Source organism: Panthera pardus, unplaced genomic scaffold (genome assembly GCF_024362965.1).
Source record: "Panthera pardus isolate Hobbes unplaced genomic scaffold, ASM2436296v1 HiC_scaffold_27, whole genome shotgun sequence".
NCBI classification, from domain to species: Eukaryota; Metazoa; Chordata; class Mammalia; order Carnivora; family Felidae; genus Panthera; species Panthera pardus.
Window position 1 is genome coordinate 26,565,009 of NW_026526843.1, and position 16,402 is coordinate 26,581,410.

A 16,402-nucleotide genomic window follows, 5' to 3' on the forward strand; every position below is an offset into this window, starting at 1 on the left:
CTTCCGGTGAGCTACTGCCAGGGCTTTGGCTTGTTCAGGCTTAATGAATATTTATTAGGAAAAATTTAAATCAGTCATTTTTGCTCCAGGATTGAAACTCAGTGAAACCACTGAAAGGCTAATTTTGTCAAATCTGCTGACACGGGGAGAGGATTATTTCTTAGGCTGACATTGCAGGTTCTTTTATACTTCTATAGTGAGGGCACCGTGAGTCAATACATAAGCAAATATCCGCCGCTCAGAGGGTGGGCAGACTGGCAGGAAAGTGGTCATTGTGAGGTTCTCGGCAGCTAGTGGCCTGCAGGGCCCGGGTGTGACTCCTCAGTTGAAAAGGCTCACGGCTTTGGAGGCACAAAAGTTCCACCTGTTTATATTAGAAATCAGGCTCCACCCGGGTGTATTAGGAAGCACGGATCCAAGTGAAGAGGCAGACAGAAAGCCTTCACTTTAGGCTCCTTACAGTTCTTTGTCTGAGCAAAGCGCTGGGCATGAATGGTTGTCGATTCATCCTCTACCTTTCCACCAAGACTGCCAGCCCCCTGAGGGCAGGAGCCAAGTTTGCTACCGTATCATCTGTGAAGTTACAAGGACAACACCTGTCAAAGAGCTTGGGCGTCTTGCCCGTCCAAATGAGTTTGTGAACCCTCGGTTTAGAGGATGCTAAGGAAGCGGCAGCAGGTTCGGGACGATGACAGACCTCGCATAAGACCTCCCTCCAACCTCTCCTGACAATAGCGCCCTCCCAGGGAGCCTTTCGAGAGAGCCCAGAAGCGTGCCACACGTCTTCACTGAATAGGAACGTCATGTCTCCGACTCCGAGTCTTAGGTGTACAGGAAGTCTCTTAGCGCCTCATTCTTTCACCTTCAGTTCTAGAGGCAAGTTCCATTGAATTCTGGGCGCCACTGGTCACTCTCTTCCAAGACCTTGCCTTTCTTCCAGTCCGAAATGATGGGGGTGGGGAGGGGGTAACTGTAAGGCCCTCCAGTGGCCCCGGATTCAAAAGAGATTTCCTGTCGGGTCGCCAAGTGCTGTGTGTGCCCACAGCCGAATGCAGATATACTGCTGCTGGGTGTCATATCTGCCAAGTGATCTGCTGGTAAATTGCTTCCCCAAAAGCCCAGTCCAGGAGGGTAAGGGTAAGAGGGGAGGGGTCTTGCCCAGAGTAGCCGAATAGCTGGCTCTGGCTCCAGTGGAGAGTAACTTTTGGTGGTGTAACTGGTTCACGACCCTTATGGGACCTCGGATTGATAGATCTTCTGTTTCACTGAGTCTGCATTCTGAGGAATAATGCTTCTGCTTCTTGCTTCTAATCTGTTCTCCTCCTCCAGGCTCATGTCCCCAAGTCACAGTGAACCCTTTGTCCCCACCCAATGGCAGGAAGGTGACGGGCCGCGCTGTTCTTCCACAAGCCTACCAAGGTTTCCTTAAATGTCTTTGGCCTTCCTCTTGGGAGATCTTACCATACGGTGCAGTCAGATGTGAGTCTTGACAGGCAAGGAGACCAGTGCAGGGACCAAAAGGCCTTGTCCTTTTGTGCGCAGGGGGAGTGTGACATTTGAAACCCAAGACCCGTTTGCAGACCTGGTTGGTGGGCAAGGATGACCCTATGTGTAAGCAAGATATATAGCTGACTACAGTCTGGTCTGAGAAAGACTATCTTTTTTGCTTGTCCCTTCCTCCACGGAGGAAAAAAACCCCAAACCCCTGCTAACCCAAACTGCACTCTATCGTCATCTGCCACAGTACCTGAGAGTGGCTATTCCTTTGGGGTAAGGGATTGAAGTTCCCGTTAAAATAGGAATCTATTATTTCAGAAGATCCGGGGGCATCATTTGGTACTTGAATTGATTTTATCAGCCAGCTAGGGAACCATCACTCCAATCTAGTCACGGAATCTGCTCCCTAGAGAATCAGTTCTCTTCTGGTGGGACCGCCGTGGGTGACCTAATCGAAGAAAAGGAAAGCAGCTGAAGAGCTGTAAAGCGTGACGGTTCGTCAGCCAATTGGCATTTCTGACGACGGTGAAGATTGGAGTAATGTGCCGAAGCCTCCAGGCCAAATTAACCTCAGCGTGTTTATATCAGCCTATACTTCAGACTCTTCTGGGCGATTTCCTTTCCCACTCTGAGTTTTCTTTGTCTCCAAGGCCTCGTGCTCTCTGTTCCACACTCCCCGACCCCAGATGGCTTCCTTCCTTCCTCTCTCTAGCATCTCAGCTGTACTTTTCTTTGTTGCTGGCCCAGCCGCAAATTATCCCTTCCTTTCCTATCATTATCTCCTGTTTTCTAGGGCGGCCATCATATAAAACTGGCCTATATTTAAACACTTGCTTTATGTATTGGGTAAAACTGTACTCCATGTTCAGAGTCTACAAATCAGACTTGATTAGCAGCCTTTTGTCTCTCCCTCAGAAACACTGTAGAATCAATATAGTCCTGCATTCATTATTTCTCTCTGAACTCTAGATCGGTGACGCTTGCTGGAATGAAGGTTTTTCTAATGGAATGTGTAGTTAGGATGAGGGCTGGAGCGTGACTGTGGTCGCAGATGAGTTGGGGTGGGGTGGGGGGGCGGGGGAGCGGCATAATCTTCTATGGAAACCACCGGCGAGGTGACTGTGATATCATTGGCAAAGCCTCTGGTGGGAAGTAAATTGATGAATAATAACTTCCTGGCACCTGTATCCACGTCCGTTTTAAACTGTCAAAGCACAGAAACAGACTTCTTTCTTTACAATTTTATTTACAAAATGTATTAAAACTTTGTACAATACCTCACGGCAATGAGGCTCCGTAGTTTATGCCCACACATGCAATTTACGCTTTTACGGCCATTAGTTGGCTTGGCAATTTTTCTGTTCACTGAAGTACAGCTTTAACAACAAAAAGAAAAGAATTGGAAAAAAAAAATCCTCAAGTGACTACCGCCAAACTCCCATAGCTTGAAGTTAGTAGCAGAAATTTGAAGCAATCAATGTTTGTTTTTTAAACATGCAAGTTTTTAAAAAATAACAAACCAATTTATCTGCCTCTTCATTCCCAGCAAAGTTTCCTCTGAAAAACTGATTTGAGTCCATAAACATACATTTCTCCTTATACAGTGCCTACGAAAACATTTGTGTGTAGGTCGGTTGATTTGTTTTATACAACTTCATATTTGCACAGCGTTAGCTTCCTGCTCTGGACGTCATAGCATTCAGAAGTTGAAAATCACAGTTTCATGAAAACAAAACAAAAACGAAAACACAACAGCTTCCTTTTTTTTTTTTTTTTTTGTTCAATACCATTTAAAATTTGACAGGTGAGTTACTCGCTTATGACACCATTTTTGGAATGAAAGTTTATATTACACTTTTCTGGAAACGTTTCATCGGAACGAGGCTTCCTCCTTCCTTTTCTGAAGACAAGAGCAAATGGGCAGCGAGTCAACTAGGCATCTAAAGGTCACACTTGGGAAATGAATTCAAGCTCCTAGTTTTTACAGTCTGGAAACTTCCCAATGCACGTCACTGATGAGAGCAAACTACTGAACTACAGAAAGCATACGTCATTATATAGGAGGTAATTAGTGAGCGGAGACTATTTCCTCTGACTGTTCTGATGATGCCAACGGCAGGTACGCAGTTAGTTACTTGATAGCCCGTGGAGCAGTGGCGCGATCTTCTGAGAAAGTCAGTGGAGAGACTGCTCCGAGCAAGGACCTGGGAGTGATGCTGAGGCCCTCGGTTTAGCAGTAGGTTTGGGAATGCATTTTAGTCTTTGCAAACTAGAAAAGGACACATGCAGTCTGACGGAGAGCCACGGGCAGTCACAGGCAACAGCTGGGAAGACAGACCTAGCAAGAGTAAAGTCAGACCGACAACCGTGGTCTGAACCCACTGGCCCGCCTTGCAACGCGGTCCTGTCTCCGAGGTGTACACTTGAAAGGCATACTTAGCGGAGAAAAGCGGAGCTTAAACACAGTGTTGTTTCTGAGAAAGATATTCTAAACACATTTGGGAGTGTAGGCAGCATTTCCCTCACCTCAATGCTAAAGACTCAGCTGTATCGACTTAAAAACGCACACCAAAGCAAGAAAAACAGATCTGTGAGCTGCAATTCCAGGCTTCTTGGAAAGCCCCGGGATCCATTGTAGGAAAGCACCGAGAGGTACGCCTGATCGTGCCTCGCCCCTTGCTACACACACAAGTCCATTTCGAAAGCTCTGGGAATCCCTTCACCGAGTGGGAAGTTATCAAAGCATTCGCACAAAACCATTTCAAGAACACAGAGAAGTCACGGTTGAGTCCCTTTTCCAAAAGTGTTTGAATTTTCTTAAGTGTTGCATTTACATTCTAAAGATATACACATTTCAGCAACGTTGAAAGGAAATAGGGTGCACAGAACATCACTACCAACAGGAAATACCAAAAACATCTGGTCAGCAGATCCTAGAAGAAATGCCAGTCTGTCTTCCCAAACACAGGGAGTCAGAGATTTTTTTTTTTTTTAATCAGGAGGAATTAATTATTTTAGCTGAGATGGGCCTATTGGCTGAATTGGAATTTTAAATTTGTGTGCGTGCGTGCGTGTGTGCGTGCGTGTGTGTGTGTGTGTGTGTGTGTGTGTGTATTAAAGAACATGGTGTTTGTATACTGAGCAGTGGTATCAAAGAATGGCTTTTGTTGAATTGACTTTTTGTAATACGATTTTTTTTCCGCATACTGGAATCTTGCATGTCCATGTTTTTTGTTGGTTTTAATTTTTTTCAAGCAAAGCAAAACGATTTCAGTGATGGTTTGCATTGTCGCGAGTCTCAGAGTGTTCCATAAGGCACTGAAGGGAAAAACAATCTGTTTTTCCTATTGAAAGGTCATTGCACCATCAACAATATTCGTGTCATGCCCGACACCAGGGAGAGTGAAGTCTGGCTCAGGATCCTTGAAGCGGCCACGTTTTCGGTGATTCCTCTCATCACATGCCTCCAGTGGGGCGGGATCTGCAAAGACAAGGGGAAACTTACTTTTGAACGGGCTTTCTTGTAGGGATTGCAAAGTCTATTATGGCTCAGTCTATCTTGGACAAGAACCGTGAATGTTTTCTCAGATGGGCATCTCTGGGGCCGCACCCAGATTGACTGGCTTTAGGCAACAAGTCTGCTTAAATTCTTTGACCTGATGCAAATGCTTTGCAATAGGTTAAATTACGTTCCTTCTCCACCGGGCATTGCACTAAGGAATATACAGACGTTACATGAAGTCTAACTTAGGGCACTGATCACTTAGGATGCAGGTGTACTAGAAAGCCTTAGTAGCACTTATATGTAGGTATTCAGGACAACTAACCCGCGGAGTGTATTCTGATTGCAGACCCTATGACAGAGGACTGTTTACCTAAGACAGAGGATAAACAATGTTCTGTGGCTTGCTTGACTGGAATCCATTTGACTGTGAGAAGGAAATGTGCCGTTCATTGCCGGAAAGGTGACAGCTTGGCTCTCTCAATACCTACAACCTTAGTTATTCAAATCTGAAAATAGCACACGGACTTCAAAGAGACAGCACATTCCAGAAAGGGGCCAGAACAGTGATACCCATGAAGGGGCTTGGCTGGCATCCGTGGGGTCTTTGCCCAGATATTACGGACCTGATTGGGATGCTGGTGCTGCCTTCCTGTAGGAGGCATTCACTAGTGCAGGGGATTCATTTGCCGCTGACTCTGAAGACTTAAGGGCGCTTTTCTGCCTTCACTTTTCTGCCTCTTCTCCATCCTTTCCCTGTACACGAAGGGAGCCCTTCTTTTTGTCTAGAGCTAACAATGAGCTTTGCCCAAGGGAATGACATAGTCACATTCCACCGCTGGTCTGCAAGAAGAATGTCAAAGACGCACCTGCAGGCCAAAAGCCCCCAAAGAGGGCAGAATGAGAGTAACATGGAAGTAGGTAAACCTCTTCCTTGGAATCTCTAGAGTCCAGAGTCATATTTGTCTCAGAAGCTTGGAGAAATTTTTGTATCTAGAGTGGAAAGATCGGAGTCCCCATCCTCTCTCTCCATGGGCCATGGCATGTCATTTCATAGCTGCATAACTTTGGGACAGCCCCTACACCTGTCACTGCCTCTGTTTCCTGCTTTTAAATGGGGACCGATGAAGTATCACCGTGAAGAGTCCTCTGGGAACAAAGAACATCACCACCTCAGATATCCAGAACGTGGTTTCCACGTAACCTTGAGATGAACTCTTCAAGTGGGAAACTTTCCCCAGCAAATGGTCTGGGGAACCATAGCCCCAGCCTATGCATAGGCTGCAGAAGGAAAATTGATCCTTTTGAAAATGGGTTGTATGAACAAAGTTAACATATTCTGGGAAGGCTAAGCAGAAGCATCGTAGAGGAAAAATGGAAATCTTTTTCTTTAACTTCAGGCAGCTTGAGGTCTTGAAAATGAGAAGCGTTTCAAAAACATTGTTGAAGAAACCAAAGAAGCTAGAAATAGTTCTTGACAGCAATGAGGAAATTGGGAAGAATCTCTTGAGACAGTTAGCAGACTCAACCCTGGGGTGCGGTGAGTCAGCCACCTGCCAAGGCACGCTTTGGGGGCCACGCTTCCGGGAGTTGGTCAGTAACCCAGAGAGGCAACAGGCAGTCGGGAGGCTGTGTGCTCCCTCCTGGGCGCTGGCTCTGAGGCTGAGGCACGCCTTCCCACAAGTCCAATAATCCTGACTGTTCTCACCCATACAGAAGGAGAGATGACTCTGCTTTCAAAGGACGTGTTTTTTTTTTTTTTTAAGTTTATTTATTTTTGAGAGAGAGTGAGAGCACAGGTGTGCGAGTGGGGGAGGGGCAGAGGGAGAGGGAGCCAGAGCGCAGAGCCTGACGAGGGGCTCGAATGCCAGAACCGTGAGTGCGCGACCTGAGCTGAAATCAAGAGTCGGACGTATACCTGACTGAGCCACCCAGGCACCCCAAAGATGTTTTTTATTAACCACGTTTCAGCTCAATCATATTTTTGCAGGTGATTTGCCCTGGGGTCATGTTTCCTCAAGAGTTACTGGCACCCCTAACTCCTAAGGCTGGCTCTGATAATTAGCAATAAAAGTAAAATCTCAGGGTGCCTCTTGATCTCTGTGCCCCTGCATAGACCTTGACAGATCTAGGCCAACTCAGAGAACTTCCTGGGAATTAAAAGATGAATGGATAAAGGGCTCACCCTTCACTTAACCAACATTCCCCTACCATTACATTACCAAACTGGCTGAGGACAGCAGAGAGGTTTCTGTTTCCTGCTCAGCTTGCTTTGTGCCTCTTGGACTGACACATGGAAGGATTCTTCTGGCATCCTGTGAGGCTTCTCCTTCTTGTCTGGGGACTTCACATAGGCTCGGAGGACAGATTTGTTTGTAGAGGCTTTTCTCAGCTTTTCTTTTCATCCTAGGGATAGTTGCCAAGGTACTAGCTAACTGGGCCGTAACCACACTGGCACTGATGTCTATTAAAATGTGAGTTTTGTGTCATGTAGCCTGAATTTTGCTTCAGAAAATGGATCAACCAAGGTGACTAAAGAAAAGAGAGCAAGTCAGAAGTTGTGGCAATTTCACTTCAGGGCATTCACTTCAGGACTGCAACATTCTGCCCACAGGTTTGCTGACCCCAAGTTTCTTTCTTTCCCTTTCTCTCTCTCTCTCGCTCTCTCTCTCTCTCTCTGTCTTTTCTTTCCCCTCTGTCCTTCCCTCCCTCTTTCTTTTCTTTCCTTAAATTACATGCCCTGAGACAGTTTTCTCTAGAATCTTACTGCTCCCTGGACCAGCGGCACCAACAATGCCCGGGAGATTGTGAGAAGTGCAGCCTCTCAGGTAGCATCCCAGACCTGCTGAATCAGAATCTGCATTTTTTTAAAGTTTATGTATTGAGAGCAAGCACAAGCAGGGGAGGGGCGGAGAGAAGGAGGGACAGAGTCTCAAGCAGGCTCCGCACCGTCAGCGCAGATGCGCAGATGAGGGGCTCCAACTCACGAACTGCAAGATTATGACCTGAGCCGAGATCAAGGGTTGGACGTTTAACTGGCTGAGCCACCCAGGTGCCCCAGAATCCGCATTTTTATAAGTTCTCCAGGTGATTCGCAAGGCACACTGACATTTAGGAGGCACTCTTCTGGGGCTTGAATGAGAGATTGAGGCTATTGTGGTCCAGCAGAACATGGATTCTCAGATGGAATGGCTGCTAATAGAGAGCGTCTGGAGGCTGTGTGACCCTGAGTCCTGATCCTGTCTCAGAAAGAGTCTTTGTGGGGAAAGTAGGAGAGATTGACTATACGACCTCGTGTCGAATGCATGAGAAGTGAGGTGTGTGCCTCTTTTGTAAAAAAACTGGGACACAGACTTTGGATCTGCCTTCGGTTTGATGGGATCCCATTGGAATTTCAAGGTTCCTGGAAACCACCAGGCCTCCAGTGGTTAGAGGCAGAATGGATTTGCGAAGAGACTACTGTAGGAGGAAGAGCGTCTGGGCTCTAGTTCCAGAACTGCCACGAAAGGGAAAACACTTTGCGACCCCTTACCTCAAACGAGGCAATGGATGTGAAAAAAACTTGAAAACCTGTTATGAGGATTTCAGATGTATTCTTTTTTTTTTTTTTTTGGATGCCAGTATCTCAGAATTTGGGATAATTAAGGTAAGCTGAAATCACCCAGCACTACCCTACGGAAAAGCAGATCATGTGCCCCAAATTGTAATGGACCAATAGAAGCTACTCAAGAGTAAAATATTTTAAGCACCCTGAACATTAAACACTTGCACGCAAACAACACTAATTACAGATGAACCTGTGTACTGTACAATCAGCGATGTGCTGGGAACACTCAGGGGGTTAGCTCGGTGTACTGGGTATGTTGTGGCACAGGCTTGCAGTCTATAGCAGGAAAGGACAACCAGCAACTTCCTCAAACAAGATAATACTTTCCGTGGTGAAGACACAGGATTTGTTTGGATGAAATATTATTTAAAAATTGGCTGAATTTAGCTCCACGGTGTGAAATACAACGGGACCAAAAACACAAATACTGCATTTGTAGAAATCCAAGCGCATTCAGGAAATTCATGGTGTCGTTGATTTGTGAGCTAACAAATCTCCCACCAGAAATAAGTAAGGGCTACAAAGTTGCTAATTGTTCTCTTTCCTTTCAGAGAGGCATGTTGGCGATGACAGATGCACTTGAAGATAACAGCAAGACTGTATTCTTTTTAACACTTCCAGAGTGGACAGATAGGTGATCATTCTACTTCAAGCTTGCCTTTGCACGTGTCTGAGTTATTGGTTAGAGGAAGGCTGGGGAGTTGGCTGTAGCTCCCAGTCAAGGTGGCACCAGTCAGGTTTATCTAAGTATGGATTTGGAGCAGCCAGCAGCAGGGAGCCTCAACCGTTCTTTGGGAGACACTTACCTGAATATCGCTTCCAAGAAACGGACAACAAAGGAACTCAAAGATTCGAGAAATGGTCTCAGGCTTACACTTAAGAGAACCGCCGTGCCCCATGGAAGCACTGCCTTTCTGAAGGGGGCAACGCCCTGCCTCCATTCCTCATTTTACCATCAGTTCCAGAACGGCTGCTCTCTGTAGAACTGCGCTGTCCAAAACGGCAGCCACATGTGACTACCGAACCCTCAATAGGTGGCTAGGACACGTTGAGATGTGCCATGAGGATAAAACACACCCCAGGTTTCCAAGACTTAGGGTGAAGAAAATAATGTAAAATATTTCATTCGTTTTATATATCGATAACATGTTGGAACGATATCTTGGGTATATTGGGTTAAATACAATGTCTCATTAAGTTAATTTCACTTGCGTTGCTTTAAAGAAGTGTAGCTACTAGAGCGCTTCAGATTACACCTGTGGTTCACATGTGCAGCTCACAAATATTCCCATGGAACAGCGCAGCTCTAGAGAATGTCTCTTCCTTTTGGGTTGCAGGCCACAGTATAATTACGACGGTGCTATTAGAAAAGCGCTACTGCCCGACGAGAAAGCACAACCATCGTTTTCAAAGAAACAAATGGTTGCAAAGACTGGACAATACTTGAAACGATACACCGAAGTCAAAAACACAAAGAAAGAAAAAGAGATTCACATACAGTCACGTAAGGCTGATTAGTTTACTAGACCTTGACCGTACCCCTAGATCTTAACACTCTCTGTTCCATACACGTTGTAGCCTTCTCTGTATGTAGCGTAATTTTGAGTGTTGGTGGCAGGAGCAGGCTTAAAGTTTTGGGTGTTCTTTGTGAGTTTCATGCGTTTGGACTCTGCCCGTGATTTGTAACAGAATTCTATCAAAGCCACCATCATGGCCAGCCCCAGACCTCCGACAAGTATATAGAAAACGCCTGCCACATTGCTCAGGCTCAGAGCGCTGGTCTTGTCCTAAGAGAAATGAACAACGTGATTAGTTCTTGGGGGCAACAAAAGCAATGGGACATTATAACACATGACAACAATATAGGATAGTTCTCAGTTGTAAAACAACTAAACATTGATGTAAGTGTTATGGCTCGACTCTGGCAACCGGCTGCTGTTTCACAGCGGCCCGCAACATGGTAGATTGTGCTTCTGTTGACAGTTGTGATCCTCACCTAGATGTTCTTTTATTTGGACTCCTTAATTCCTTCGGTGCCTCCGAATGGTGTCGGGAACTGAATAAAACAGCACTTGGCCATGGGAGCAAAAGTGTAAACACAAGCACAATGTGTTCCTCTGCCAGCCTCAAGGTGCCATTTGCCAGAGTTGAGCCGTGGCATCATCTCTATAAATGTTAACACTCTTCTCATTTGGGGACTTGAAGCACTCTTTCCCCTCTCTGGCCCGCAACACCCCTTTCTCCCTTGTTCTCCCTGTGACAAACTTGTCAACGGCTTGTCTTTAAGCTACCAGGTGACAATATTAGAGGTGCCTGATACTCTTATCTGGGGAGTGACTTCACAAGGGTTTGTTTAAAAAGGGATTATTAGCTCTCCCCTTTCCCCTGGTGGCTGAGAAATTGCTCCCTTCGGGGACTGGTTGCTAAGTTCTCATCCTCAGGGCGGCAAGTCTTTGTGCTGCTGGAACGAGGGCACAGCATAAAGATCTGGCTCCCTTCCATCTTCCTGAGAGTTTAGGGAAACTGTCAGGAGGACCCACTGGGTCCTGAATTGGCTCCACACACCAATCAGAAAGCTTCTCCAGGAGGCTGATGATGAAAATAAGTAAGTAAGTAAGTAAGTAAATAAATAAATAAATCCAGCTCGTTTTTAGCTTTACTCCAGGGAATGTAGTGAGTAATTAAAAAAATACTACACTTGTCTGTTTTCTATTTAAAATGGGGGGGGGGAATTGAGGAAGCCGGTCAGTGACTTTCAGGTCAAACTGTGCAAATCTGACTAAGCTATCTGCCCGTATGAAAGAGCAAAAACTGAACTGCTGAACAATGGAAAGAAAAAAGTTGGTGTCTTGAGCCCTACCTTGAGGTAGGACACACCAAGGGCCAGGAGCCTTTCTTTGAAAAAAATAAATAAATAAAATAGCATTTTGTAGTCTTTTTAGAGGGAATGTAACCATTTTGCTGCTGAATGCAATCGAATGGAATGCCCACATTGTTAAGTGGGTGAATTGAGTATCTTACTCAAATGACAACACGGTGAGCAGATTGATGGCTGTAAGCTGGCGCTCAACACTCCTGTGGCTCACCTAGTCCTGGTACCATTTAAAGAATTAAATGGAGAGATGACGTGGCCATGTCCTGCTGCTATTTTTATGAGAGCCAGTCCCATACTTGTTTACCTCCATAAAAAGGCCAATAGGAATCGAAGTGCACGGCTGGGGAGGGCCGGGGTATGCGTGCCTTATGTCCACAATAAACTTGCAGATAGTCACTCTTCCAGGATAAAAGACAGGTAACTGGAGAAGTGGTAAGAGTTTCTGTCACTGATGAGACAGTGGATCATCTCCTGAAGGAGGCTGGTGAGGCTATCTGCCAGGAGGTTCCACAGTCCATGTGGAGATGGACCAGTCCTGGTAACCCTCCCTCTGCCAGGAGATTGTTCTATGCATGCGGTATTTGACGGGGGAGACGTGGCCTTTGACAGAACCCATGCTGTGCTGTAGCAACAAGGAAGAGTTTTGCGTTCTTTGCATTTAAGCTTCACAGAATTTCCCGTTGTGGGCTGTGGAAAACCAGTAGCAAAATGGTTCACGGCACAGGGAAAATGAGTGGCACTTCATGAAATGAATTAACTGATACCACAATATTAGTTCAAAAAAAGGCGAGGCAAAAAACTGAAACTAAAAAGAACTTTCTTAGGGGAGCAAAGGGGGGCAGGAAGGAGGCGGGGAAGAGTGTTTCATGCTTCTCAATGTGATGTTATCCTGACAATGTATACCCTTAAGGAGCATGCGACTCAATTTCAAAAGTATTACGTACAGAGATTCAAATGACACCTTTGGAAGAGAGGAGTGTGACAGACTTAATTATATTTGAGATCCAAATAGAGGCTGAACTCAATACGATAGCAGCTGGGAGGAGACTAAGCATTCTGCTTACAGAGACCAGTCTTGGTTATTTATTTCTTTGACTGTTTTCAGATGGGATTGACATGATATATTAACAACCAAAGGAATTTACAACTATAAAGTCTCTGACACGGTAACAGGTAAAGAAAAAGTACTGTCACAAATGGATCTTTTTTTTGAGGGGGGGAGGGGTTGTTGTGGTTGTTAGATTTTTCTCTTTGAGCTTTCGAAATGTGAAATACAGTAAAACCCCTTTATAACACAGCTCGGTATTTTACAGCTTTGGAAGTGCGTTGGGCCGGATTGCGTGGCCATGTCAACAATTGCTCCTTCCGGGTCAAGGGTTGATGTCACCTGGCAGGCCTAGAGGCTGCTGTGGGCCTGGTCCCTTTAGCGCCGGTGTTATAAAGGGGTCCCACTGTGTCAGGGAGTGTGTGTTGGGAAGGAAAGCCGTTTGGGGGTGGAAAATAAACAGTGGTTCAAAACGTGATTGCTAATCAGTACAAAAAGACCTTCAGCGACTGACCTTACTCCCGGAGTCCTTGGCTCCACACTCCCCCTTATCGTACCACCATTTGTTTTTCAGCTTGTCTAAGATGCCTTGTTCACTGAGTTTCAATACTGCAAGGTTTACAGGCGTTCTTCACGTGGGAAATAACATAAATAACATTATATTATGTTATTTTATGTTATTCAAGCTTCAAACTACTTTAAAACTATAGAAAGCGATAAAGCAGGGGGCCCTGGCCACAGAGTAATTTTAGACACTGCAGGCAACCTGAGCATTACCTTATAAAAAGTTAACACTACAGCAACGCTATGTTTACCAGGGCCTGCCCATATCGCTTTGAGTAATCGGCACACACTGTTAAATAATGAGGATAGGAAAAAACAAAGGCACTCCTCGGATAGGCTGTGTGTGGTGAGGGGGGGGTCTCCCCTCAGGTGACAATCGTCGGCGGCAGCTTGCGGTAGCTTTGTGACGGAGGTGGGTTAGGTTTGATCTAACCGGGTGTCTTGTTGTACTTCCAGACAGAAAGCGAGTTCTATGGAGGAGTGGGGAAGGGGATGGGGCTGGAAGGGGAAGCGTTTCCGTATGCGGAACCAGACAAAGGGATGACTCTGAATGGAATAGGATATGGATTCTACGTGAGTAACATGCCTTCTGACCAGTTGTCGTTTAGTACACACAGCTGTCGCCCAGATGCACGTGATCTCAGAAAGAACCGTACTATACACGTGTGGTCACTCCACCCTCATGCACGGACCGGTCTTAGGAGTGATAGCATAACGTGGAGCTCTGAGTTTTGGATGGGGGCGCTTTCAACAACAACAGAACTGGCCCGTGGCTTCTTTTTGCTACTGACTGGCTGTCTCTCTGATATGGCCGAAGGTCTGCCGTCAGCTCAGATGACCGGAGGGTGAAGCAGGTTGTTTAAAAGCGGATTATTAATATGGCCCGGTCTAAAATGGCCAACTGTGGGTAGTATCGTAGAGGAACACTTTAGGTAAGCTGTTCTAGTAAGAGAAGACTGCTTCAACTGAGAGGCTGCTGCATCCCCAGGAGGCCAGCCATGGCTCCCTAGCCCTCCACCTCTTAAAGGGCAAGGCCTGCAGTCAGAGCCACTGAGCAAACGCAGGAAACCCTACTGGTCCCCAGGTTAAGATTTCTTCCCTTCGCAATTTCTTCAGCTGGAAAATAGGAATAATGACCTTTACCTTGTCATCTTTCTAGAGCTAATGAATTTTAAATCAAGCATCGCTCACAACTTCAGATAAAAAATGCATTATATAGAGAGGGTGGCATAATCGTGTTACGAGGCAATAAACTACCGAGTGTTCGGATTCACATGAGCAATACTGCCAATACCAGAGCGTGTTATTCTGAATGCCACCAACTTACGAGAAGGAAAGCAGACACGTTTCTGTTACTATGGACATGCCATAGAGTTTCTTAGCTTATCTGGGATAAGTTGGACCCACCAACATATCCACTCACTGGTAAGACTTTCTATAGTCCCAGAGATCTGGCCTCTATCAGACTCTGACAGACCCCAAGCCTGTTTCCTTTCTTTCCCCCTTGGCTGTCGAGAGCAGAGAGACCATCTCATCCTGAGACATTCTGAGAAATGTATCATCATTTAAAACAATATGCAACTGCAGAGTACTTGAGATTTGAAAAACCGTAAACCTTGAGTGTCAGAGAGATGACCCTTTCTCGGTTGGTGCTGGGCCTGGCAGCCAGGACATCTGCATTTTGTATCTCACCGGCAAATTGAGGTCCTTTTTATACTTTAAACAAGTTCCTTCAATCATTGCCCAGAACCTTAGCCTTCTCAAATGCCAACCAGATTTGCTTGGGATGCAAAGCAACAAAAGATACTCAAATAAAACTTTGAGCCCCTTTAAAATATTCTTGGCAGTGAAAGTTAACTCTTAGACTTTTAATCCTATTAATTAATTAATTTATTTATTATTTATTATTTATTATTTATTTGTTTATTTTTAAAAATGTTTAGTTTTTAAGGAATCTCTACACCCAATGTGGGGCTTGAACTTATATCCCTGAGATCAAGAGTTGCACGGTCTACCAACTAAGCCAGCCAGGTGCCCCAAGTCTAAGACTTTAAAAAAAAATTTTTTTTTAATGTTTATTTATTTTTGAGAGAGACAGAGACAGAATGTGAGTGGGTTAGGGGCAGAGAGAGAGGGAGACACAGAATCCGAAGCAGGCTCCAGGCTCTGGGCTGTCAGCACAGAGCCCGACGCGGGGCTTGAACTCACGAGCTGTGAGATCATGACCTGAGCCGAAGTCGGACGCTCAACCGACTGAGCCACCCAGGCGCCCCAAGTCTAAGACTTAAAGGACGGACAGGCCATTTGTAGCCCTGAGATCAGTGTTGGAACCGCCTTCTCCCCTGCTTCCCGCTGTCTGGGCCCCTTTGGTTTCTCCTTTCCCCTTATAGGTTTTGTGTTATCACCACCTCTCCCCCAGTGCTCACTGGCACACAGGCTCAGATGGCAGGGGGATGCTTCCCAATAGCACCTGGGTGCCCGATTCCATCAGGACCACAGGAAAAATCACAAAGCATGTTCTTTCCCCTTTCTGTGCTTCTCCTTGTCTTCCTGCAAAGGGCGCAGTGTCCTCATCCTGCTCTCTAAGTCCTTACCAGTCCCTGTCCTCCCTCAAGGTACTATGTGCTTCAAATGACTTCACCCCATTTCTTCAGTACAGTGGCTCTCACTAGATCTCCAGGAACAGAGCAGACTGGTCTAAGGCACTCACACTATGGTCCAAATAGCGATCTCTCTCTAGAGATCCTGGGTTTTAAAGAAGCTTGTCAACCATCAAGGGAACGAGGTTGATAATAGTGTTTGTTACATGTTAGCTCAGAGTAATCGTTCTCAACGTGTGGTCCAAGAACCCCTGGAGAAATCCCTGAAACCTTTTCATCAGAGGGTCTGCCTGGTCAAAACTGTTTTTATAATAACACTAAGACATCCCTCACCCTTCTCGCTCTTATTGTCTCATGAGGTACAGTGGCGTTTCCTGGAGGCTTCATGACATGTGATATTGCAATGAAAAAGCAATTGAATGAATTGCTTGAATTGAATTGAAGAGAATCCGATTCGCTTATAGGAGGCCAGATATTAAAGAGATTTGGAAATCATGGGACTCCTTACTAATTTTGTTTTGGAAAAGTATAGTTAGTTTTCATAAAAAGCATGTTATTTATGTTAACATATATTGGGTTTTTTATTTTTAAAATAAATTAATGAGTACATTCTTTTTAAATTCCATTTTAATTTCAGATACGGTAAATATTAGTAGGACACACATCAACAAAATCTTTTTGGAGTTCCCTATACTTTTTAAGTGTGTAAAGG

At 45.4% G+C, this 16,402-nt stretch overlaps 1 protein-coding gene and 1 long non-coding RNA gene across 10 annotated transcripts in view; one reads left to right on the top strand and one right to left on the bottom strand.

Annotated features, from left to right (window-relative positions):
• Positions 1-2,723: 2,723 nt before the first annotated feature.
• GRIA3 (glutamate ionotropic receptor AMPA type subunit 3) overlaps positions 2,724-16,402 on the bottom strand; it is a 266,931-nt gene continuing 253,252 nt past the window's right edge. For 4 of the 7 annotated variants that reach the window (XM_019421825.2, XM_019421824.2, XM_019421823.2 and 1 more), the window contains 3 exons: positions 13,041-13,155; positions 10,146-10,393; positions 2,724-4,978 (listed from right to left, as the gene is read on the bottom strand). In XM_019421825.2, coding sequence (XP_019277370.1) covers positions 10,148-10,393; positions 13,041-13,155 — 361 coding nt within the window. In that variant the 3' untranslated portion in view covers positions 2,724-4,978; positions 10,146-10,147. Of the gene's footprint in view, positions 4,979-10,145; positions 10,394-13,039; positions 13,156-16,402 lie in introns of those variants that run through there. The other 3 variants (XM_019421826.2, XR_002073142.2, XM_019421827.2) reach the window with 3 other exon arrangements.
• Positions 10,950-16,402, top strand: part of LOC109250727 (uncharacterized) — a 160,365-nt gene continuing 154,912 nt past the window's right edge. For 2 of the 3 annotated variants that reach the window (XR_002073145.2, XR_002073144.2), the window contains exon 1: positions 10,950-11,215. This is a non-coding gene — a long non-coding RNA (uncharacterized LOC109250727). Of the gene's footprint in view, positions 11,216-12,358; positions 12,655-16,402 lie in introns of those variants that run through there. The other variant, XR_008418397.1, reaches the window with a different exon arrangement.